General features: G+C 31.6%; 1 protein-coding gene across 1 annotated transcript in view; it reads left to right on the top strand.

Annotated features, from left to right (window-relative positions):
- LOC145292576 (proline dehydrogenase 1, mitochondrial-like) overlaps nucleotides 1-19,471 on the top strand; it is a 138,188-nt gene that overhangs the window by 92,703 nt on the left and 26,014 nt on the right. The window contains exons 7-9 of the mRNA XM_080138738.1: nucleotides 11,145-11,226; nucleotides 14,183-14,275; nucleotides 16,194-16,340. Of these exons, the coding sequence (XP_079994864.1) occupies nucleotides 11,145-11,226; nucleotides 14,183-14,275; nucleotides 16,194-16,340 (322 nt within the window). The remainder of the gene's footprint in view (nucleotides 1-11,144; nucleotides 11,227-14,182; nucleotides 14,276-16,193; nucleotides 16,341-19,471) is intronic.

Raw genomic sequence — 19,471 nt, 5'->3', positions numbered from 1 at the left:
CTTCCCCTCCCAAAAGCACAAAGCTGTTGCTACAGCAAGTGTCAAGGCTACCCTTTCTAAGAGGTGAAGGGGATGAACCCCAAATAACCTGACAATGGAGACCAGCACAGCCATGGGACCACACTTGGACCGGACGCTGCGGCTATTCTCAGTCTGGGGTCTACTGTCACTTCAACGCCCTCCCAAGATGTTAGGATAATGAGAGGTCAACTGAAATCATGGCCTTCCATAGCAATAGCTGAGATGGGCAAAAATGGTAGGGTGCTTTCACAGGTTAGACTGGAACTCATTAGGGTTTCTCTCGGCTTTGGTTAGTTGTTTTGCTGACTCTGCACAAGAACTTTTTAGTAAACTTTTTGATGCTTGTCCAGAATTTCTCCCATGAAAAAAAAAATATATGATGTATGTACCTGTGATGAAAAATAAAATATTGTACACCAAAAATCATAAATTGAGAAAACAGGTTTATTTTTAAATAAGAAAATTAAGGTTTATGATAACTTCAAATAATTAAAACTTGTAAGATTTTAGAAAGCTATTATTAACATAAGGGTGGGGTACATTGGAAAAAAAACTCAGTTTTCTTTATAAAAATAATTTGATGTATAATTTATGTAATTTTTTGATGTATAATATTTTCTCACAAACACAGTTACATACATCATACAGATTTTTCTTTATTTTTGTTTTTCATCAGGATAAGTGCCAACGTATTTTTAATTTTAATCAATTTTTAACCGTCTTGAATCAGAAATGTGACTTTATTTTTCATAGAATTGGATGCATGGTACGTTCAATTACAGTTAATTTTGCTTTTACAGATGTTTTCCATAAAGAAGTGTCGTTAACATGTTGAACACTTTAATTTCAAATTACCTCCTCCCTCTCTCCCTATCTTTATTCACCTGCCTCTCTATTCCTCTATTCCCCTGCCTTTCTCGCCATCTCTCATTCTCCCTGTCTCTCTCTCTTTAATTTGCTCCTCCATCTCTCTACCCTGTCTCTCCCCTCTCCCTCGCCCTGTCTCTCCCCTCTCCCTCGCCCTGTCTCTCCCCTCTCCCTCGTCCTGTCTCTCCCCTCTCCCTCGCCCTGTCTCTCCCCTCTCCCTCGCCCTGTCTCTCCCCTCTCCCTCGCCCTGTCTCTCCCCTCTCCCTCGCCCTGTCTCTCCCCTCTCCCTCGCCCTGTCTCTCCCCTCTCTCTCGCCCTGTCTCTCTCCCTCTCTCTCTCTCTCACCCTCCCCATCCCTCTCTCTCTCTCTCTCTCTCTCCCCCTCCCCATCTCCCCCCCCCCCGCGTTTCTCTCTCACCCCCACCCCCGCCTCTCTCTCTCCCCCCTTCCTCCATCTGTTTCTCTCTATCCCCTTCCTCCATCTGTTTCTCTCTATCCCCTTTCTCCATCTGTCTCTCTCTATCCTCTTCCTCCATCTGTGTCTTCCTCTCTCTACATCCTCTCTTTCTATGTCTGTTTTTTTTTTTTTGTTTAACTGTCTAAGATTTTAAAGAAAGAAAACAACAAGAAAGATTGAAATAGTCCATTATAAACAAAAGCTAATATCATCTGTAATAATCTCACACTCCCCCACATTCAGAAAAGGAATGATCATCATTATTAATTTTTAGATAATGAGATCATAACCAGTTTGTGTGCAAAAAATCTGAGATAATATAGAATGATGAGAACTCTGTGGAGAAAATATATTTGGATGGCGAAACTACTGAGGGTTGCCCACAAGTTTTGCCACCTTTCTGATACCATTGAAATACAGGGGGGGGGGGGCAGGTGCTAGTTGTAAGAGTTAGAGGTGGATGGAGTAAGTTCAGGAAATTTTGCCATTACTAACTAGCAGAGCATTACCATTGTTGACCAAGAGAAGAGTCTTATCAGATGTGTACGCAGTGTGATGATGTATGAAACTGAAACCTGGCCGATGGGGGTTGAGAATGCCTAGAGAGAAATGGGATGAGATTGATATGATGGATGTGTAATGTGGGTTTTAAAAATAAGCTTAAATCTGATGACCTCAGAGGAAGATTAACTCTGTACAGAATGGGGAGACGTCTGCAGAAAAGGAGACTGATGGTATGACCACATTGAAAGAATGGATGAGAAGGTCAAAGAAAACATGGGAGGAATGGACTTGAGAAAAGAAGGATAAGGACTTGGACAGCTTGGTTAATTTTTAAAAAATGTCCAACACCTGCGAACATGTAAAATGGATATGATTTATTTTTGCACAAATTATTTATATCCAGTATCACATGTTTCATCTTAAAAAGATTTATCAGTGTGGTTTTATACAGCTGACATGCTGGTTTTATAGTTCCCATCATTGCCCAGTAAGTAATGAGAAACTTTTATACTCTTGTTTCTAGTTCTGAACACCATATTACTACAATTATTTTATCTCAGAAATGAAAAATATATAAGGCATCATCTTATAAATATTTTCTATTAGATCCAATTTAAAAAAAAAAAAATTGCTCAATATTCTAGATCGAGCATTAATATACGAAAGCATTTAAATGATGAGGAATAAAAATTTATATTTGTTATTGAATCATCAGTAAAGTAATTTTTTTGTAACACGCACACGCACACACAGGATGCTTGATACAATTTTGATGTTTTTCAAAAAGGAAAGCTAAATTATATCTTTGCCAATTGATATATCCTCAAAATTCAAAGTACATTTCTTAGAGGATCTTTTGTCGAGTAAAGCTTGTTTGAAGAAGCCATCGGGAGTCTCCGCCACAGTTTTTTTTAGAGACGCTTGATCCTTAGTACTGGAGATGTTACTGTTGATGTTTTTCTGAATTTGCCTCAGAGATGGGCTTGCAATCAGATTTGAATTGGTGGAATCAGTTGAGGATTTAAAAAAAAAAAAAAAAAACACTTCTGGGTTTTCACAGAAGTGCAACGCAGAGCTGAATTTTAGTCACCTTCTCCATTCAGCACTTATGAACAGCTGAACATATAGCCATCTAAATTGAGTCTCTTTTTGAAGATGTGGTGACAGCTTGGTATGATGCCATTGCTGAAACCATACTCAAAAAAACATCACAATTTGAAGGTATTTGGTCTTCATTACACATTGGACTTTGTGCCGTTTGTAGATTAGCCACATATTGTGCAACTCATCCTGATAAGCAGAACATCTCTGGCTCAAATGGGTATATGACCATAAGAATTTTCATGGCTTTCATAAGACAGTTTGCTTCTCATATCCCATGACCTTTCAAGAAGCCTTGAGCTGCAGGTAAGATTTTCAATTTTCCAAAATCTGGAGTGAATTCTCATGCTGCAGATGACTTCCTTCCAATATTTTGGTGCTTTCCAGTTTCCCGGCTCTAAAATTCATCAACTGTGTATAGAAACGACTATGGACTTTACTTTTCTAGAATACTTCAAATACATACATAAAATAATATATATAGATATATATATATATATATCTACAAAATATTTTATGTAAATATTTTGAGTATTTGCTTCAACAGTGATCGATATGTAATTAGAGCTAGGTAGTAAGTTTTAAAATAGATATGGCAACGTTCTGCTTTCCATTGTGAGGATTCATCAGGCTATTGCAATAGCCTGACAAGTCCTCACAAGGATAAAATGTGGAAAATTTTGTGTAGCTTAATTGCCATATATATTTTCAAAACATGTATATTTAAATCCACTGAAACTTCTGTGTTTATCAAAAAGTGCTCAATAAACAAACGGAGCATAATTATGGTAAATTTATACATATATATATAACTGCTACCCTGTAATATAGCGGCTTGTCACCACTATATGTGTAATTAGGTGCATTGCTGTCATAATATCTGATTTGGGTCCATGATCGTCTGCATTGTATATCCGACCAATTAAAAAAAAAAAAAATTCTGGTGTGCATCTCAGCAGCTTGATTTAAGAGTTCATTCAAATGGAAGGAACAATGCAGTACTATTAACAAGTAACAACTTTTATTATTTGAGTTAGTATTTCTTAGCGCAATCCAGAGAATTTGTATTTTGTATCATTGAAAGATATTAATGAAAAATTCATATTTCATTTGATTAGCAGAACAAAAAATGTGGAGTTCTTCTAATAGTTACTATCTCCATCTTTGCTCAGAGTTGCTACTCTCTACCCAGCTTAGATGTCAAGCCCTTTCCTCTTATGGCTAACTAGAATCTCACCTTATTTCGAAGTCCAGTAATCTATGTAGATATTACCCTCTGATTATCAAACCTAAAATCTTTTAGTTCTCATAAAATTCCACTGGACACCAAAGAAAAGAAAGGAAGATGCTAATCTTAGCATAAGACTGTATTTTTAAGATAAAAATATATCTTGGTGAGGTGCAGCTATTTGAACTGGACATGACTTTTTCTAGAAAGAATAATTGTCACCTATTTCAAGTGTCCATCTTTTTGGTGGTCGTTTTCAAAGTTCAGATGGAGGTCAGATCCTCTCATATAAACTCAACATTATGTACATGAGCATAATCTTAGGTTTATTATCTTCCACTAACTTGAAACCAGATCATCCAAGTTCTGCGTTCATTGCTTTGTGCTAACCATTTTAGCATTACAATATTTTGACAGTTTAAAATAATGTGACTGTTTTATTGTTTTAATACAATACTCCAATTAGCTACAGCAAATGAAAATGCTTTATTTAACCCCCCTTAATTTAATCCTTCCCTTATATAAAGAAAAAAAAATACCTTTTTTAAAGCCATTTTGTATAATTCCATAACTATTGAATTGTTTTGTTTATTTAACTACTGAATGATTATAACTAAGCTCTTTTTGCTTGTGAAAAATAACAACTGTGCATCAGGATTTGTGAACTTTTTTCTTTCCTTTTTTTTTTTTTTTTTTTTTTCTTTCTTACTTTTGCCTTCATGACGAATCTTTTTCATCCAGATCCACTTTGACATGATTAACTTCATCGGTTTTGTTTTTGAAGTTTTTAGATGAGTTTTCAAACTACTGTGCTCATCTTAAGTGTTATTTTCACAACATTTTGGTTGATGTAAACTCTGAGGTTGCAAAACATAAAATGACACTCAAGATGAGAACAATAGTCCGAAAAATCCAAATAATGCCAATTCATCAGTTTTGTTCCTCTGAGTTTTTTTTTTTTTTTGCTCTAGCTACTCCTACTATCCATAATTTTCCAAGAGCTTTGCAGAATTGTCCCTCAAAACCCTTGCAACCCATATCTATCATACTGTATGCTGCATGCTTTCCAGCAACATTGTATCTCTCCTTTTTTTTTTTTTTTTTTTTTTCCTGATTTGTCAAAGTGATGTATTCTTCCCAGGACATTGAGCTCCCAAATGATATACTACGTTATACTGCTAAAGTACATTCTTGAGTCTTGTCTATGTGATGTAATTGCTATGTGACTGAGGAACTTAAGTTGAGGCTTGAGGTGCACTATCAGCTGCCCAGTCGGATGACAACAGGCTTTTTTTATTTCATTTTATTTATTTATTTGTATGCTTTAAAATCTACTATTATGAGGTTAATATGAACAAACTTTCTTTCCTGGTGTGCTTGTTTTTGCTTTTTCCATCTCAGTTGGAATTGCTCTGAAGATTTTGTTATGGTGATTAACAGTACTAATCGTTGTACTTATGCAGCATAAGCACCGTCCTATTGCCAGAATCGTCTGGGTAGCTTACAAAAATGCTGAAATGCTGAGCACCCTTATGCAAAAACTTATAAAGAAAACATTTATCATTGGTTTATTACAAAAATAAATCTAAATATTTATCTTGATTTTGAACGAAAATTAAAATTATTTGCTATCAGTTTCTTATTCAGAAAGTAAATATTAATTCACCAAGCTTACCTTACAATCAAGGTTTTTTTTTTTCTTGATTTAAATTTTCATTTTCTAAAAGTTTAATAAAAATTGTCATAAATAATAAAAAAAATAATTATTCAAGAATATTGCGTTTATTTTTTCATTTAATAAGCTCCATACTGACAAATATATTTTTCATTGAAAAAATGAACCAGCATTTTCATTAAAAAAAAAAAAATCACAAAACTTTTGTTTGGCACTTTTTAGTGTTTTCCACAAACTGCCTGGATGATTCTGATATCTGACAATAGCACTGTCTTTATACTGCATAAGTACCCTGATCATTACTCCTGGTCTCATATATATATATGGATATGAAAACAAGATAAAACTAAGAATTGTTTGGTCTTTATTTTAAGACTTTGGCAAGATAACTGATTTGAAGAAAAATGGTCAATATTTGCAAATGTGTGGTGCGTCTATGACATGAAAATGTTTTTTATTTATTATTTAAACAAGACATAGATGCTAAAATTCAAAATGTGCATTTTTGAAGTGAAATTAATGTTTTGTTTTTTTTTTAATTTTTTTTATTAATATCAATGTTACGTACAAAGTTGTGTTAGTGTGGTGCAAAATCTAAATTCAAGTTCTATTCAATTATTATTAATTTGCTGATTAAAGCTGATATATTGCAGAAGCCGTTACATTGTTTAATTGTGTTTATAATAAGTTTGGAAAAGATTTCTAAGTTCGACTAGAAGATTCCCAAGTTCAAAAAAGATGTACTTGGAGAAAATTGGAGGTGAGTGGTTGAAATGTAAATATAGCACCCAAAATGAATAATAGTAATTCTGATATCAGAAATTCTGAAACATAAGTGAAAAAGTAATAGAATCAAAATGGTTGCCTTAAAAGAAAATATCTTGAGAAACTTTGGCTAAAAGGTAATGTATCCAGAAGTTGAACACTTAATTTTACTGAATAAATAATTAAAAAATTCTTGACTTGGCTTTTTTTTCCGTATTGTTTTTGCTAATTTTTTTTTATGTGTGCATTTATCTATTCTTTCTTTTCAGTCTCTCATTCTTCAATTTCTCTGAATTTTTCTTCCATTTATATTCAATTCATGTAACCTTAATTTTAGGGCAATCCTAAAACTCAGCACTTCCCAAACAGTTTATTATTGCATAAAACCACAATAGATTTAATTATTTTTTTCTTTCATAGATACAATACTTATGTTCAATATAATTTGATTTAAAAAAAAACAAAAAAGAAAAACTTTTCTTAACGATTTAAAAATGGTGGACATGACTTGTTTACATTTTTATTGATACAAGATTTCAAACTGATGCATTATGGTTGAATATTTTTGTGCCCAAAATATTTTTAAATATTTGAGGCTTTTTTGTTTTCAGAAAAACTAATGCAACCATAAATCTTTTATCAAAAGTGTAAACAATATATGTTTAAAAAAAAAAAAATGAAATAGCTTTAAAAAAATCAAACAAACAACAACAAAAAAAACTCCGATAAATGTAGATTAACACTATCAACTACTTTCTACCCTCCCCCATGTTATTCTCCATTATTTTTGTAAGTGAACATCCTAAAAAAAAAAAAATTGGCAAAAAATACATGAATTTTAGAATTCATTATTAGGCATCAGTTTTGTGTATAAATTTTAGCTAAATGACCCACCCACCCCACTTTCTGGCTATTCTAGCTTTTTAGGGCAGTTAATAAAAAATTTTCCATTAGTCCTCAGTTTGGCAAGATCATAAAACCATACACAATTGGCTAAAAAAATAAAAAGTAGACCCTGCTCACCCCTCACACAATAAAAAACAAAAACAATTATTTTAGAATAGCAAATGAGTTTTGCATTTTTTTTTTTTTTTTTTTTTGTTTGTTTTTTCGTCTTTTAGTAGCAGTTGTGTGTGCGTGTGTGTACGCGCACACGCATTTGCATGCCCAGCTAAAAGTCAAAAACAACAAAACAAATATCCATAAAATTAGCATGTTACTGATTGTCATTGCATCGGATGAATGACTACATTTTAGAAAAGTCTATAAAAGGGTGTTGCCTGTCTGTGTATGTCTAAAAAGGGAAATGGGCTGGGTGGTGAAGAAAAGGTGGGTGGAGGTAAGAAAGAGAGGTAAAGAGATAAGTTTTAATAGAAATATGTTACACTTTTGCCCTGGGCAACCTCGGGTAGCTCTGCTAGTTTTAATATAAGCTTCAATTGAGAGTGGCAAAAATCCATTAAGAAATAAGCATTTGTTTTATATCAAAAAGCTTTGTTAGTGTATGCTATCCTTTTCAAAATATCTTCACACAAGAAAACAAAGTTGTATCATAAAATCTATCCTTGTCTTTCACAACTCAAATGATCATCAGTGACAGAACCCCCCTAATCACATCATGTGACACCAACACTTGTCTTCAGCAATGATCATGACGTAGCTATGCACACAAGTTTCAAACTACAGTTTTCATGGTCCAGGAAAATATGGTAATTTAATTAAGTATATGACTTTAGTTTCATGCACAAGCACAATGAGGGTTTTTATGCATACATATATGGAAACTGCTCTAGACAAGGCATGAAGCCACTAGATGTAAGGAACGAATGAGTTGCATTAAATATTTCAACTGCAAAGAGTAGAGTTTATTGTCTGGTTCAACAATTATGTGATTGGATGATTGGTGGATAAAAAAGTTCAGCATTGGATAGGGAAACATTTGGTCATTTTCTTGAAAACAAAATGAATGTGAGAAACTTATTCAATTGAGTACAAGAAATGAATTGTACTATGAGTAATATGAATGTAAAAAGTTACTAGGTTGTATGAGCTACTTCCTTTCTTTCTCAATTCAGTTTTCTTTTTTCAATTTTAGTTCTGAATGGAAAGGGGATGCACTCAAATCAATGGTTTATTTTTATGTCCACACAAACAGCAGATGGTTATAAAAAATTTAAAAAATCTCATGCAATTGTGAACATGAGATTTTTTTTTTAACCAATGGAATGGAATGGATTCTTGCTTATTTAAAACAGATTTTCACTGGATAAGACTTACTGTTTTCTGTAAAGAGAGTTTTGGTTTGAAAATGGCAATCAACACGTGGACAAAGGAAATGCAAAGAAACATAAGTGTGGATCAAGTTGATGACCACTATCTTCTAAGTTGGAAGATGTCGTCTGGGAATGGGTTGTTGCACACTCTGGGTGTCCATAGGACTGGTATTCAGATGCTTCCCGTCACGGATGCACCAGAATTTGGTGTTTCCAGAAGAATTTAATGCATCAAAGCGTTCATTAGATGATTTTCTTCAACAAGAAGTTTCTGGAAAAGTTAATGTAATTGTTCAAACTGCAAAATACTGATTATTAAACATGCAATTATTTATTTCTTTTGATGAAATAGACTTTTCTAAACCCAGTCACTCTATCATAATTGATATGGATAAAACTAGTGTTCATGGATCAAGGATCTCAATTGATCAAAGTAGTATTGTCGATTTACTTTTGTCCATTGGTTAAGAAAATACAAACTCTATGTATTTTGGCAATTCCTTCCAATGGAATTAGAACCCTATTTCTAATTTTGTCACCAAAAGCATGAAGCACAGAATTTAACATGTTTCAAGCATCTGTGTTCTGAAAACTAACAAGTTATGCTGCACAAAAGCAGTTTTAAGGAAGTGGAATTTCTTATATTGATTGATCTTTTTTTAAGCGAACAGATAAAATATAGGTTTTCACATTACATATTACGCTATTTATGTAATGTACACACGTGACCTCAATTAAAAATGTGGACAAAAGAACCGAAAATAACTTTGACTCGCTTTTTGGTTTGTACAACATTTATTTCTTTGTCGTCACCTACGTGATGTAGAATGTTCTCCACATCTCTCCTGAGATTTCGAACGCTATTTTGTCTCTATCAAGATCTTTGTCTTTCTTTTTTTTTTATTTTATAGTCCTCTTCCCACCCCACACCCCATTGGTGACGTCACTTCTCATGCATTTACATACATGTATTCATGCTGTGTTATACTTATTCAAATTTTGTTACGCCTTTCTTCATTCATAAAAAATTAAAACCTGATTTATTGTTAGTGTAATACTGAATATAAAAAAAAATTAAAAAAGCGGGGGAGGGGGTAAATAAGGAAAATATTGAAAAACCAAATTTGAACTTAATGGATCCTGACCAACTAGTATTGAATGTTGTATATAGCAAATATTGATTCAGTGTCTCTAGCTTTATAATATATTTTTACAAAATTTTCCTTCTTTGTATTAATATTGATTTAACTTTGGTCAGATTCAGAAATCAGCTTTAAACTCCATTATTTACTTAAATTATAAACATGCTGTGAATTCAGATGTGGACAAAATATATCTGGCAAAGCTATTCAGAAGTTTTACATTGATGGTATCGTTGGAGCATAGGGTGGAGCAGGTGCTAGTGTGATTGCAAGAATTAGGAGTTGATGGAGTAAGTTTGGGGAACTTTTGCCATTATTAACCAGTAGGAGATTACCACTGTCAACAAGACAAGAATCTATCAGGGATGTGTATACAGTGTGATGCTATACGGAATGAAACCTGATCAATGAGGGTTGAGGACACGCATTACATGTATAGAAATGGTATAAGAATGATACTGTGAATGTTAAAGACTGACTTAGTTCTGATGATCTCTGAAAATTTAATCTGGGCAGTATAGGATAGGGGTCGGCAACTTCTTTAGAGTGCGAGGGAAAAACCTGCTGATTATAGGAGGAAGTCACAGCTTTGGCCACATTGTCATGGAGGACAACAAGGTTATTAAATATGTAAATAAATTTTGAAGAAAACAAGAATTCACTTATTGAAATAAAAAAAAAAAATCAAACCTATTTTACAAAATAAAAATCATTTTACTGCAAGAATATTAATACAATCTACCAAAAAGACATTCATTTTTACATCGAAACAACAAACTAAAATTCAAATAATTTAAGATGAACAATTATGCCTTTTTACAATTGCACACACATTCAGACACAAGCAATTGGAATTTTCATTTAGATTTAAATTTTGATAAATAAATTTAAAAAAATTTTTTTAAATAAAGCATATTCTCAGATAAATTTAAATAAGGATTTGAATTTTGATGGAATATATTCAGTCTCTCACCTGCCATTGTTTAGCAAGAGATTGCCGACCCCTGGTATAGGAAGATGTAAGAGATATTGATGATACATTTCCATTTCAAATTTTGATGTGAGTTTTTAGATGATATTCAGTTTCATTTGTTTTTTTATTTAATTTCAGTGAAATTGATCTTCTTGACTGGGATAACCTCCTTGAAGTTAGCATGAGTCTCCACAAAGTATTCAATCGTGTTAATGTCCACGTAAGTGAATTTTATAAATTATTTTTCTTGAACTTAGAAACAAAAACAAAATGGACTTTTCCATTATACCAAAGGTGTGGAACAGTATTTTTGGTATAATACTTGGTTATGATGACAAAAATTTGGATAATTTATAACCAGGGGTTGATAAGAAAGAACTAATATTAGAATCACTGTATAAAATCTACTGAATCTCATTAAATTTTTTAGTCAATTTCTTGACGTGAGAAGATGACCCCAGTGCTGATTAATCTATATATATAAAAGCGAAAATGTATGTGTGTATGTATGTATGTACGCTTTTCCTCGATGTCCACGAAAGGCTTCTTTCAAAGAAGCGCTTGCTCGCTTCACAACTTTTTAAAACTTTTTATATCATCTATAAATTGTAATAGGAATTATCCATGGAGCTCGCCTCTCTATTTAATTTTATTGACTTTCAAACCTTAATTATTCCACATTTCCCCGCATCAGCACGCGTTACATTCGGTTTTCGGTATAAAAAAAGCAAACCTCGACTCTAATCACAGGCCCAGAGCCAGTTTGGTCAATGTCGACTTCGTCTTCGCTCCTCGTAATAAACAGGGAGCGGGTTTTTAAAAACAAACAAACCCATTTATTCAAAACTGTCCCGCACAAAATAACTGCTGAATACCTATCGCCGTCATGTCAATCAAAAACGCGCACCTGTTTTTTTTTGTTTTTTTTTTAAACACTTTACTATTTTCCAACTGCGCGTCGTCAACGCTTCGGGTTTTTTTCACATACCCCGAAAAACACCCGGGCAACGCCGGGTACCCCTCACTAGTACTACTATAATTCAAAGCTTACTGAATTGATGCTGCCAGTTTCTTGGGACAACTGCATTTAATATTCGTAATTAGATAATTTTCTTTTCTCTACGATATTCTTTTTTTTTCTGTCGAATTTTGGATCATTTTTCTATTAAAAGAATGGCACTCCACTCAAAAGAAAATGTGATTGGTTTTATAACATATAAACCGATTGTTGGGTTAATATTGAGAAATAAATACCCATTGCAAATGATCCGTCGAACACAAGTTGGTGTCGTTTATTGATAAAGTTTATTAGGTGACATTATTTTACTAAAGTTGTATGAATAAACGTTTATTTCCTAAAACCATTTTCATATATATAACACAAAATACATGTTAAAATATTCTTTAATTCTGAGATTGAGTTATGTTAGAAAAAAAATGTTTATTCTTCAAAAATGTCATAATTCGCATTTAATTCATCAAATGACTCGACTTTTACTACATTACTGTTTATCACTATCTCTTGCTATTTTTTGTTTGACAGAGTATTTCGTTTTTTCTCCATCTCTTTCTCTCTTTTGTTCTCTCTCTTTTTTTCCTTGCTCTCTCTCTCCCTCCCTCCATAAAATCTATACATAGATCTATCGGTTACATGTAAGAGTATAAAACAAAATAAAACTCTAGGATTTGTCTGTAATAAAATTTGCATTTATTTTCATTTTTTTAACACCTAGTTATAAATTTTAATTATTTCCCTGCACATATTAAGTGTTGCTAAGATTTGCCGTGTATTGCATTGGCTTCACACTTATGTAGAAAGTAAAGCCTTTTATGGACATTTAATTTATAAATAATTTATTTATGGAAAACTATAAAGGCAGTTAAACGAGACAAGTAAAGTCTAAGATTGCACCTGGAACTATTTTAATAAAGCATGTTTAACCAACGAGAAAGAAATCTGGTCAAATTGACAACCAAATTTGAGAATTTACCCGTTTTTGTTTTTGTTTTTGTTTTTTTGTTTTTGACAAGGGGTATAACTCTAAGGTAAAACATAATTACTCCCCAACGGGAGATAACTCTGTCCATTACTGACGTCTATTTTATTATTAAAAAAGTTTGAATGTTAAATTTAATTACGGTATAGTTTGGTCATTAAATTATTAATTTAACGAAATTGTTATAAATGTTTAACTAATTTTATTAAGCCAGTGTTTTTTAATTTCTAAAAAAATTATTGGACATAAATCGCTTTTAAAACTTTAACTCTTTGAATACATGAGGCTTTACTAAGAATTCTAAAGCTATGAATGACTTTCTATTTGTAAGTTTAAGTACTTTCAGATTTTTAAGAGTTACAAAGTAATTTATTCACTGTTTTTAACTATTAACAAAAAAATTAAAAGCGCTGATTTATTTACAAACGAACTAAAGACACATCATGATGGGTTTTATTTTGTAATTAAATTATTTATTGAAGTTTTTTTAATCTTGTTTTATTTTTACGTTATATTTGTAAGTCATTTAGAGGCAAGAACCCCCTACAGACATAAGTAATAGTTTCATTAATATAGAGATTTGTGGTGTTAATATATATCTTAGTCTGTTTTGAATTGAACCTCTCTCAGAATGTAGTTAGGGAGTAACATCAGTTGTGTTGTTTTGGCTTTCAAGTTTATGTTGAATGCTAAGATGGGAGATAAACATTTTATTCAGTTGGCCATGTCTGCATTTATTCGACTGTGCTGACTTGGAGATATGGTAACCAGGGTTTGATATAACAAATACCAAACATCTTCTATAGAATTAAATCAACTTTATTTAAGTGTGATCATGGTCATAGAAATACAGGAATGTAATGCAAGCTGGCTCAGCAGACAGGAACATATTTGAGTAGAAACATAATTGAGTCAAAGTTGGTCTAATTTTGTATTTTGCCTCCTACCAATTTCTGGCTGAAAATAAGGAAGACAATACAGCATCCTGTCAAATCTGCATTCCGGTTTGGATTAGTCTGAACAGAAATGAAAAACTCTGCATATGCAGAAATTTTTTAATTGTTTGTGCTGTTACATAAGTTTGGGCATAGCAGTGCATGCGCAAAAGATTACATGTATTTGTAAATAGATTTCAGTCACATGACTAAAACAAAAGATGTTTTATTTCTTGTCTTTTAGACGGGTGAGATGGAGCCGTTAGTGACTGCTCTCACGGAGGAAGAAGAAAACCAGATGAAAAACATGTTGTACAGAGTCAACAAAATCGCTAAGGTAAATTAAGAGGCTTTTTTTTTTTTTTTTTTTTTTTTTTTTTTTTTTTTTAAGTTACTTATTTATTTACCACTTTAAAAATGAATTGAAAATATTTTTATAGTTGTATAAAATCAAAAGATCAGAAATTTAAATATATAAATATATACCAAATAATTTAAATTAAAAGAAAGCAAGTGGAGAGTACAACTGAAGATGAGACAATGAAAATCTGATCTAAAAGGATTTCCAAGAAATTAAACTAAACAAAATAAGTTTATTTAAAAACCAAAGCAAAAAAATGAAAAAGATAAATTTACAAAAGTTCACTAAACTAAATTGGACAGATTTTCTAATAGAAAAAAGTGTCAGTTCTACATGAAATAAATGTTTACTGATCGAAATTTCAATATCTATTTTTTTTTAAAAATCATATTTACACAAATCTTCGGATTAATCTTGAATATTACATTTTTTTGTACTTCCAAATTTTATATTTAAATTGTAAGTGTGTTATGTTTGTTTGTGTGTGTGTGTGTGTTTGTTTTTTTTAATTTGGACTCTTAACTCTTAATATCTCATACTGCCCAAAACCACACTGACCAGAAGTGAAGATTGTTTTTCCACACCGCTTGACTACTACACAAGATGATAACCTTTTGTTGAAATCTATTTTTAAATGTGTAAAGAACATCACAATTGAATGGAAATAACTCTTACTAGTCTTTTTGGAATTTACATCTGGGTCAAAATAATTATATCGGTTTATGTGATCATATCTGAAACTCGATACAGCCATTAAATTAGTGTCAAATCCACCATTCATGTATGTTTATAATCTTTTAATGAGTATACCTATTTTTTTTTTTATTAACTTGTTCAGTTTCATTAGATTAGATTGATTTTCTGCAATGTTTGCTTAAATTATATGCTTGTTTATATTGAGATACATGTGAAATATGGCAGTTCAAAATAAAACAGGAAAACTTATGGAACCATTTGGTCTCTTTGAACTACATTGTGGCATAGAAGATTATTTCCCTTCTTCTAATATAAACATGCCCACAGATTTGTCATTCAGGATTTGTGGAGTGAGTTGTCAATTTTATTTCATAATAAAATTCCGCTTACTTTTCAATATTTTTTAATATTTTTGTGTACACTAATATACACTAATATTTTTAACTGCTATAGTCACAAGTTTTCTATGTTATTTTATTTTGATCTGCCATATTTTGCATATTCTTAATATGAATAAGCATTTTTTTTTTTTTTTAAACGCCTTGTATAATTGATTAAAAATAATGCAGACAGAACATTTTTAACACAAATAACAATATAGTATTAAAGAACAAAGTCTTTACAGCCATACTATTGGGTTTCATGACATTTAAAAAAATTTAAAATATATTTTGAGGTAGGAGTGGTCCTAATGGATAGTCACAACTTATTTATAGTGAAATGACTTTGGCGGGGTTTCATTTCTCCCAAACAACTTATTTTTCTTTTTTTTTTTTTTTTTTTAATTTTAATTTAATCGTATACTGAAATATTGTTTGGGGTTATTCCCCTTTTACACATACGCTTTAAATTTGATATAACCTATTTTAATATTTTACTATTTCATTTCAAAATAATTGTTTTAACTGTCACTTTCACACTTGTTTTATCAACATTTCTCATGTAAATGATTAAATTTCTATAACTTAGTGATTTTTAATGTTTAAAGTATTTTTAAAATTTTATTAAAACATGCTTTTATATTAAAGTAAGTTTGTGAACCATGACAAAATGCTGCCGAAAGTAATTTCACCACAGATAAATGATCTGAGATTAGAAAATTACCAATTCCTTACTTATGGCACAGAGGTTACTGAAAAGCCAGCAAAACTCTTCCAATAATTACCATAAAATAATAATCAACTTTAATTCTTTGCAGTACGCAACGCAATCAGGCGTACGCGTTATGATTGATGCAGAACAAACTTATTTCCAACCTGCAATCAGTCGACTTGCCGTGGAAATGATGAGGAAATTCAATAAGGAACGTGCCGTCATATTCAACACATACCAATGTTATCTTAAAGTAAGTAACGTTTTCTTCTTTCCAATGTTTTATATGTCAAATAATCAGGCTGCTCACTCAACAGCACAAGGCTCTCCATTTATTTTTTAAATTTCTTTTTATCATCACACACTACTTAACGAATCTGAAAGTTTTGCCCTATCTACTCCATAGAGAAACGTGCATATTTCCCCCTTCTCTGTTACTGTGCTAAACACTAAACACTAAACACTAATTCCATGAACGAAGCCTCTTTTAACTAGTTGAACAATTTTCATACAAGTTTTGAGTTTCAAATCGTTTAGATTTGTAATATTACTACTTATTATTATAAAATGTTTTTTTACGTCATGGCTGTTCGATTTGAAAGCGATCTACCCTTGTTAATTAAACAATGGGTTCAGTTTATAATTTCTTCCAGGTTCCGAAGTTCATAAAAATACACTGAAAGTTACCTGAGCCTAAACGTTGTTAATATAACGATTATGATCAAAATAATAATCTTAATATAAACAAACGTTAGATAAATACTTTCTATATACATATGTATACGTGTATATATGTATGTATATATATGCATGTATATGTATGTATATGAGGGCGAATGAACTCTTTTTCTGGGTCAACGGCCAACTAGCACCGTGTGTATTTGTGTGTGTGTATATGTGTATTGGGGTGGAGAGGGCTCCTGTAAGTCGTGGTGAAGGCAACCTTTCTAGGAGAAGCAAATCTCTGATTTAAAAAACCATAAAGCGGAAGACCATTACCCGCATTAAGCTGGTCTGCAGTTTAATTTGTTGCTGGCTATCTTACTCTTGCTTGTTGCTGGATCTCAACATTTTGAACCGAGAGAGATGCATGACTTAGCTGTTGTACAAAGCTAAGACTCTGTAACATCATATTTGTATAGATACTCCCTCAGGCATTTGGGCTCATGGATTTAAAATGTCTGAAGGGGTGGCACTCGTCTGACAAGACGTTGCAATCATCATATGTATATGTATGTGTATATGTATGTATGTATATATGTATATGTATGTATATATATGTATGTATGTATATATGTATATGTATGTGTGTGTATGTATATGTATGTGTATGTATATGTATGTGTGTATGTATATGTATGTGTGTATGTATATGTATGTGTGTATGTATATGTATGTGTATATGTATGTGTGTGTATGTATATGTATGTGTGTGTATGTATATATATGTGTGTGTATGTATATATATGTGTGTGTATGTATATATATGTGTGTGTATGTATATATGTGTGTGTATGTATATATATGTGTGTATATATATGTATGTATATGTATGTGTATATATATGTATGTATATGTATGTGTATATATATGTATGTATATGTATGTGTATATATATGTATGTATATGTATGTGTATATATATGTATGTATATGTATGTATATATATGTATGTATATGTATGTGTATATATATGTATGTATATGTATGTATATGTATGTGTATATATATGTATGTATATGTATGTATATATATGTATGTATATATATATGTATGTATATGTATGTGTATATATATGTATGTATATGTATGTATATGTATGTGTATGTATATGTATGTATATATATGTATGTATATGTATGTATATATATGCATGTATATGTATGTATAATATGCATGTATATGTATGTATAATATGCATGTATATGTATGTATAATATGCATGTATATGTATGTATAATATGCATGTATATATATGATAGTATATGTATATATATGCATGTATATGTATATATATGCATATGTATGCATGTATGTGTATGCATGTATATGTATATATATGCATATGTATGCATGTATGTGTATGCATGTATGTGTATGCATGTATATGTATGTGTATGCATGTATATGTATATATATGCATGTATATGTATATATATGCATATGTATGTATATATATGCATGTATATGTATGTGTGTATGCATGTATATGCATGTATGTATATATATGTATGTATATATATGCATATATATGTATGTATATATATGCATGTATATGTATGTGTGTATGCATGTATATGTATATATGCATGTATATTTATGCATGTATGTGTATGTATTTGTATGCATGTGTATGTATATGTATGTATATGTATGCATGTATATGTATGTATATGTATGTATGCATGTATATGTATGTATATATATGTATGTATGTATATATATGTATGCATGTATATGTATGTATATGCATGTATATGTACAGTGATGATCATATTTATTGGCACGGTAAAATAAAAGTTAAATTTTGTCTAATAAATTCTAAAAAAGGGATTAAATTAAAGAAAATAACAAAGTATATTATGTATTTTTAACTGGCCTTTCCGATGCAGCAATCGGATTTTAGAAAAGATAAATAACAAAGGAACAACAAACATAATTGCAAAAAAACCTTGTTCAAAATTATTGGCACGGCTTTGTTTTTCTTTTAGTATCAGTATAATATCAATCAATTTCCGGTTTACGTGCTTTCTGAACTTTTTTATAGCCATATTATGCTTGTTTAACGCTAATTCAGTGAATAATTTTTTTCAGATAATTTTTAGATAGCGATTTATTTAAACTATTATAAGTGACTAAATTATAATTTTCAATCGCCATGGTTAAAACTAAGGAACACAGCGAAGACGTCAGGAAGCTTGTTGTAGCATGCCATACCAATGGGGAGGGCTATGATAAGATTTCAAAGAAGCTAAACCTTCCCAAATCCACTGTTAGAGCCATAATAAACAAGTTCAAATCGCAAGGCCACGTTATGAGTTTAGAGGGTAGAGGGAGAAAAAGGATTCTTTCCCCAAGAGATGAACGGAAAATTGTTCGACAAGTAAAACAAAACCCAAGGATCTCTGTTGGGGAGATTGTTGATGAACAGAGCACCTCTGGAGTGAATGTATCTCGACATACAGTTGGTAGAGTTTTGAAGAGAGCTGGTTTAAAAGCATGTCGTCCGAGAAAGACTCCCTTATTGAAGCCTATGCACCTGAAAGCAAGGCTAGCCTTTGCAAAACGTCATATTGATAAAGATGTTGCATTCTGGAAACGTGTTCTATGGACTGACGAAACGAAAATAGTTATTTGGCCATAATAAAGTGTCTTATATGTACAG

The sequence above is a fragment of the Euprymna scolopes genome, chromosome 2, assembly GCF_053919585.1.
Source record: "Euprymna scolopes isolate OS-2025 chromosome 2, ASM5391958v1, whole genome shotgun sequence".
Classification (NCBI taxonomy): Eukaryota; Metazoa; Mollusca; class Cephalopoda; order Sepiida; family Sepiolidae; genus Euprymna; species Euprymna scolopes.
The sequence above is the reverse complement of the archived record's forward strand: the minus strand, read 5'-3'. Positions and strand labels throughout refer to the sequence as shown.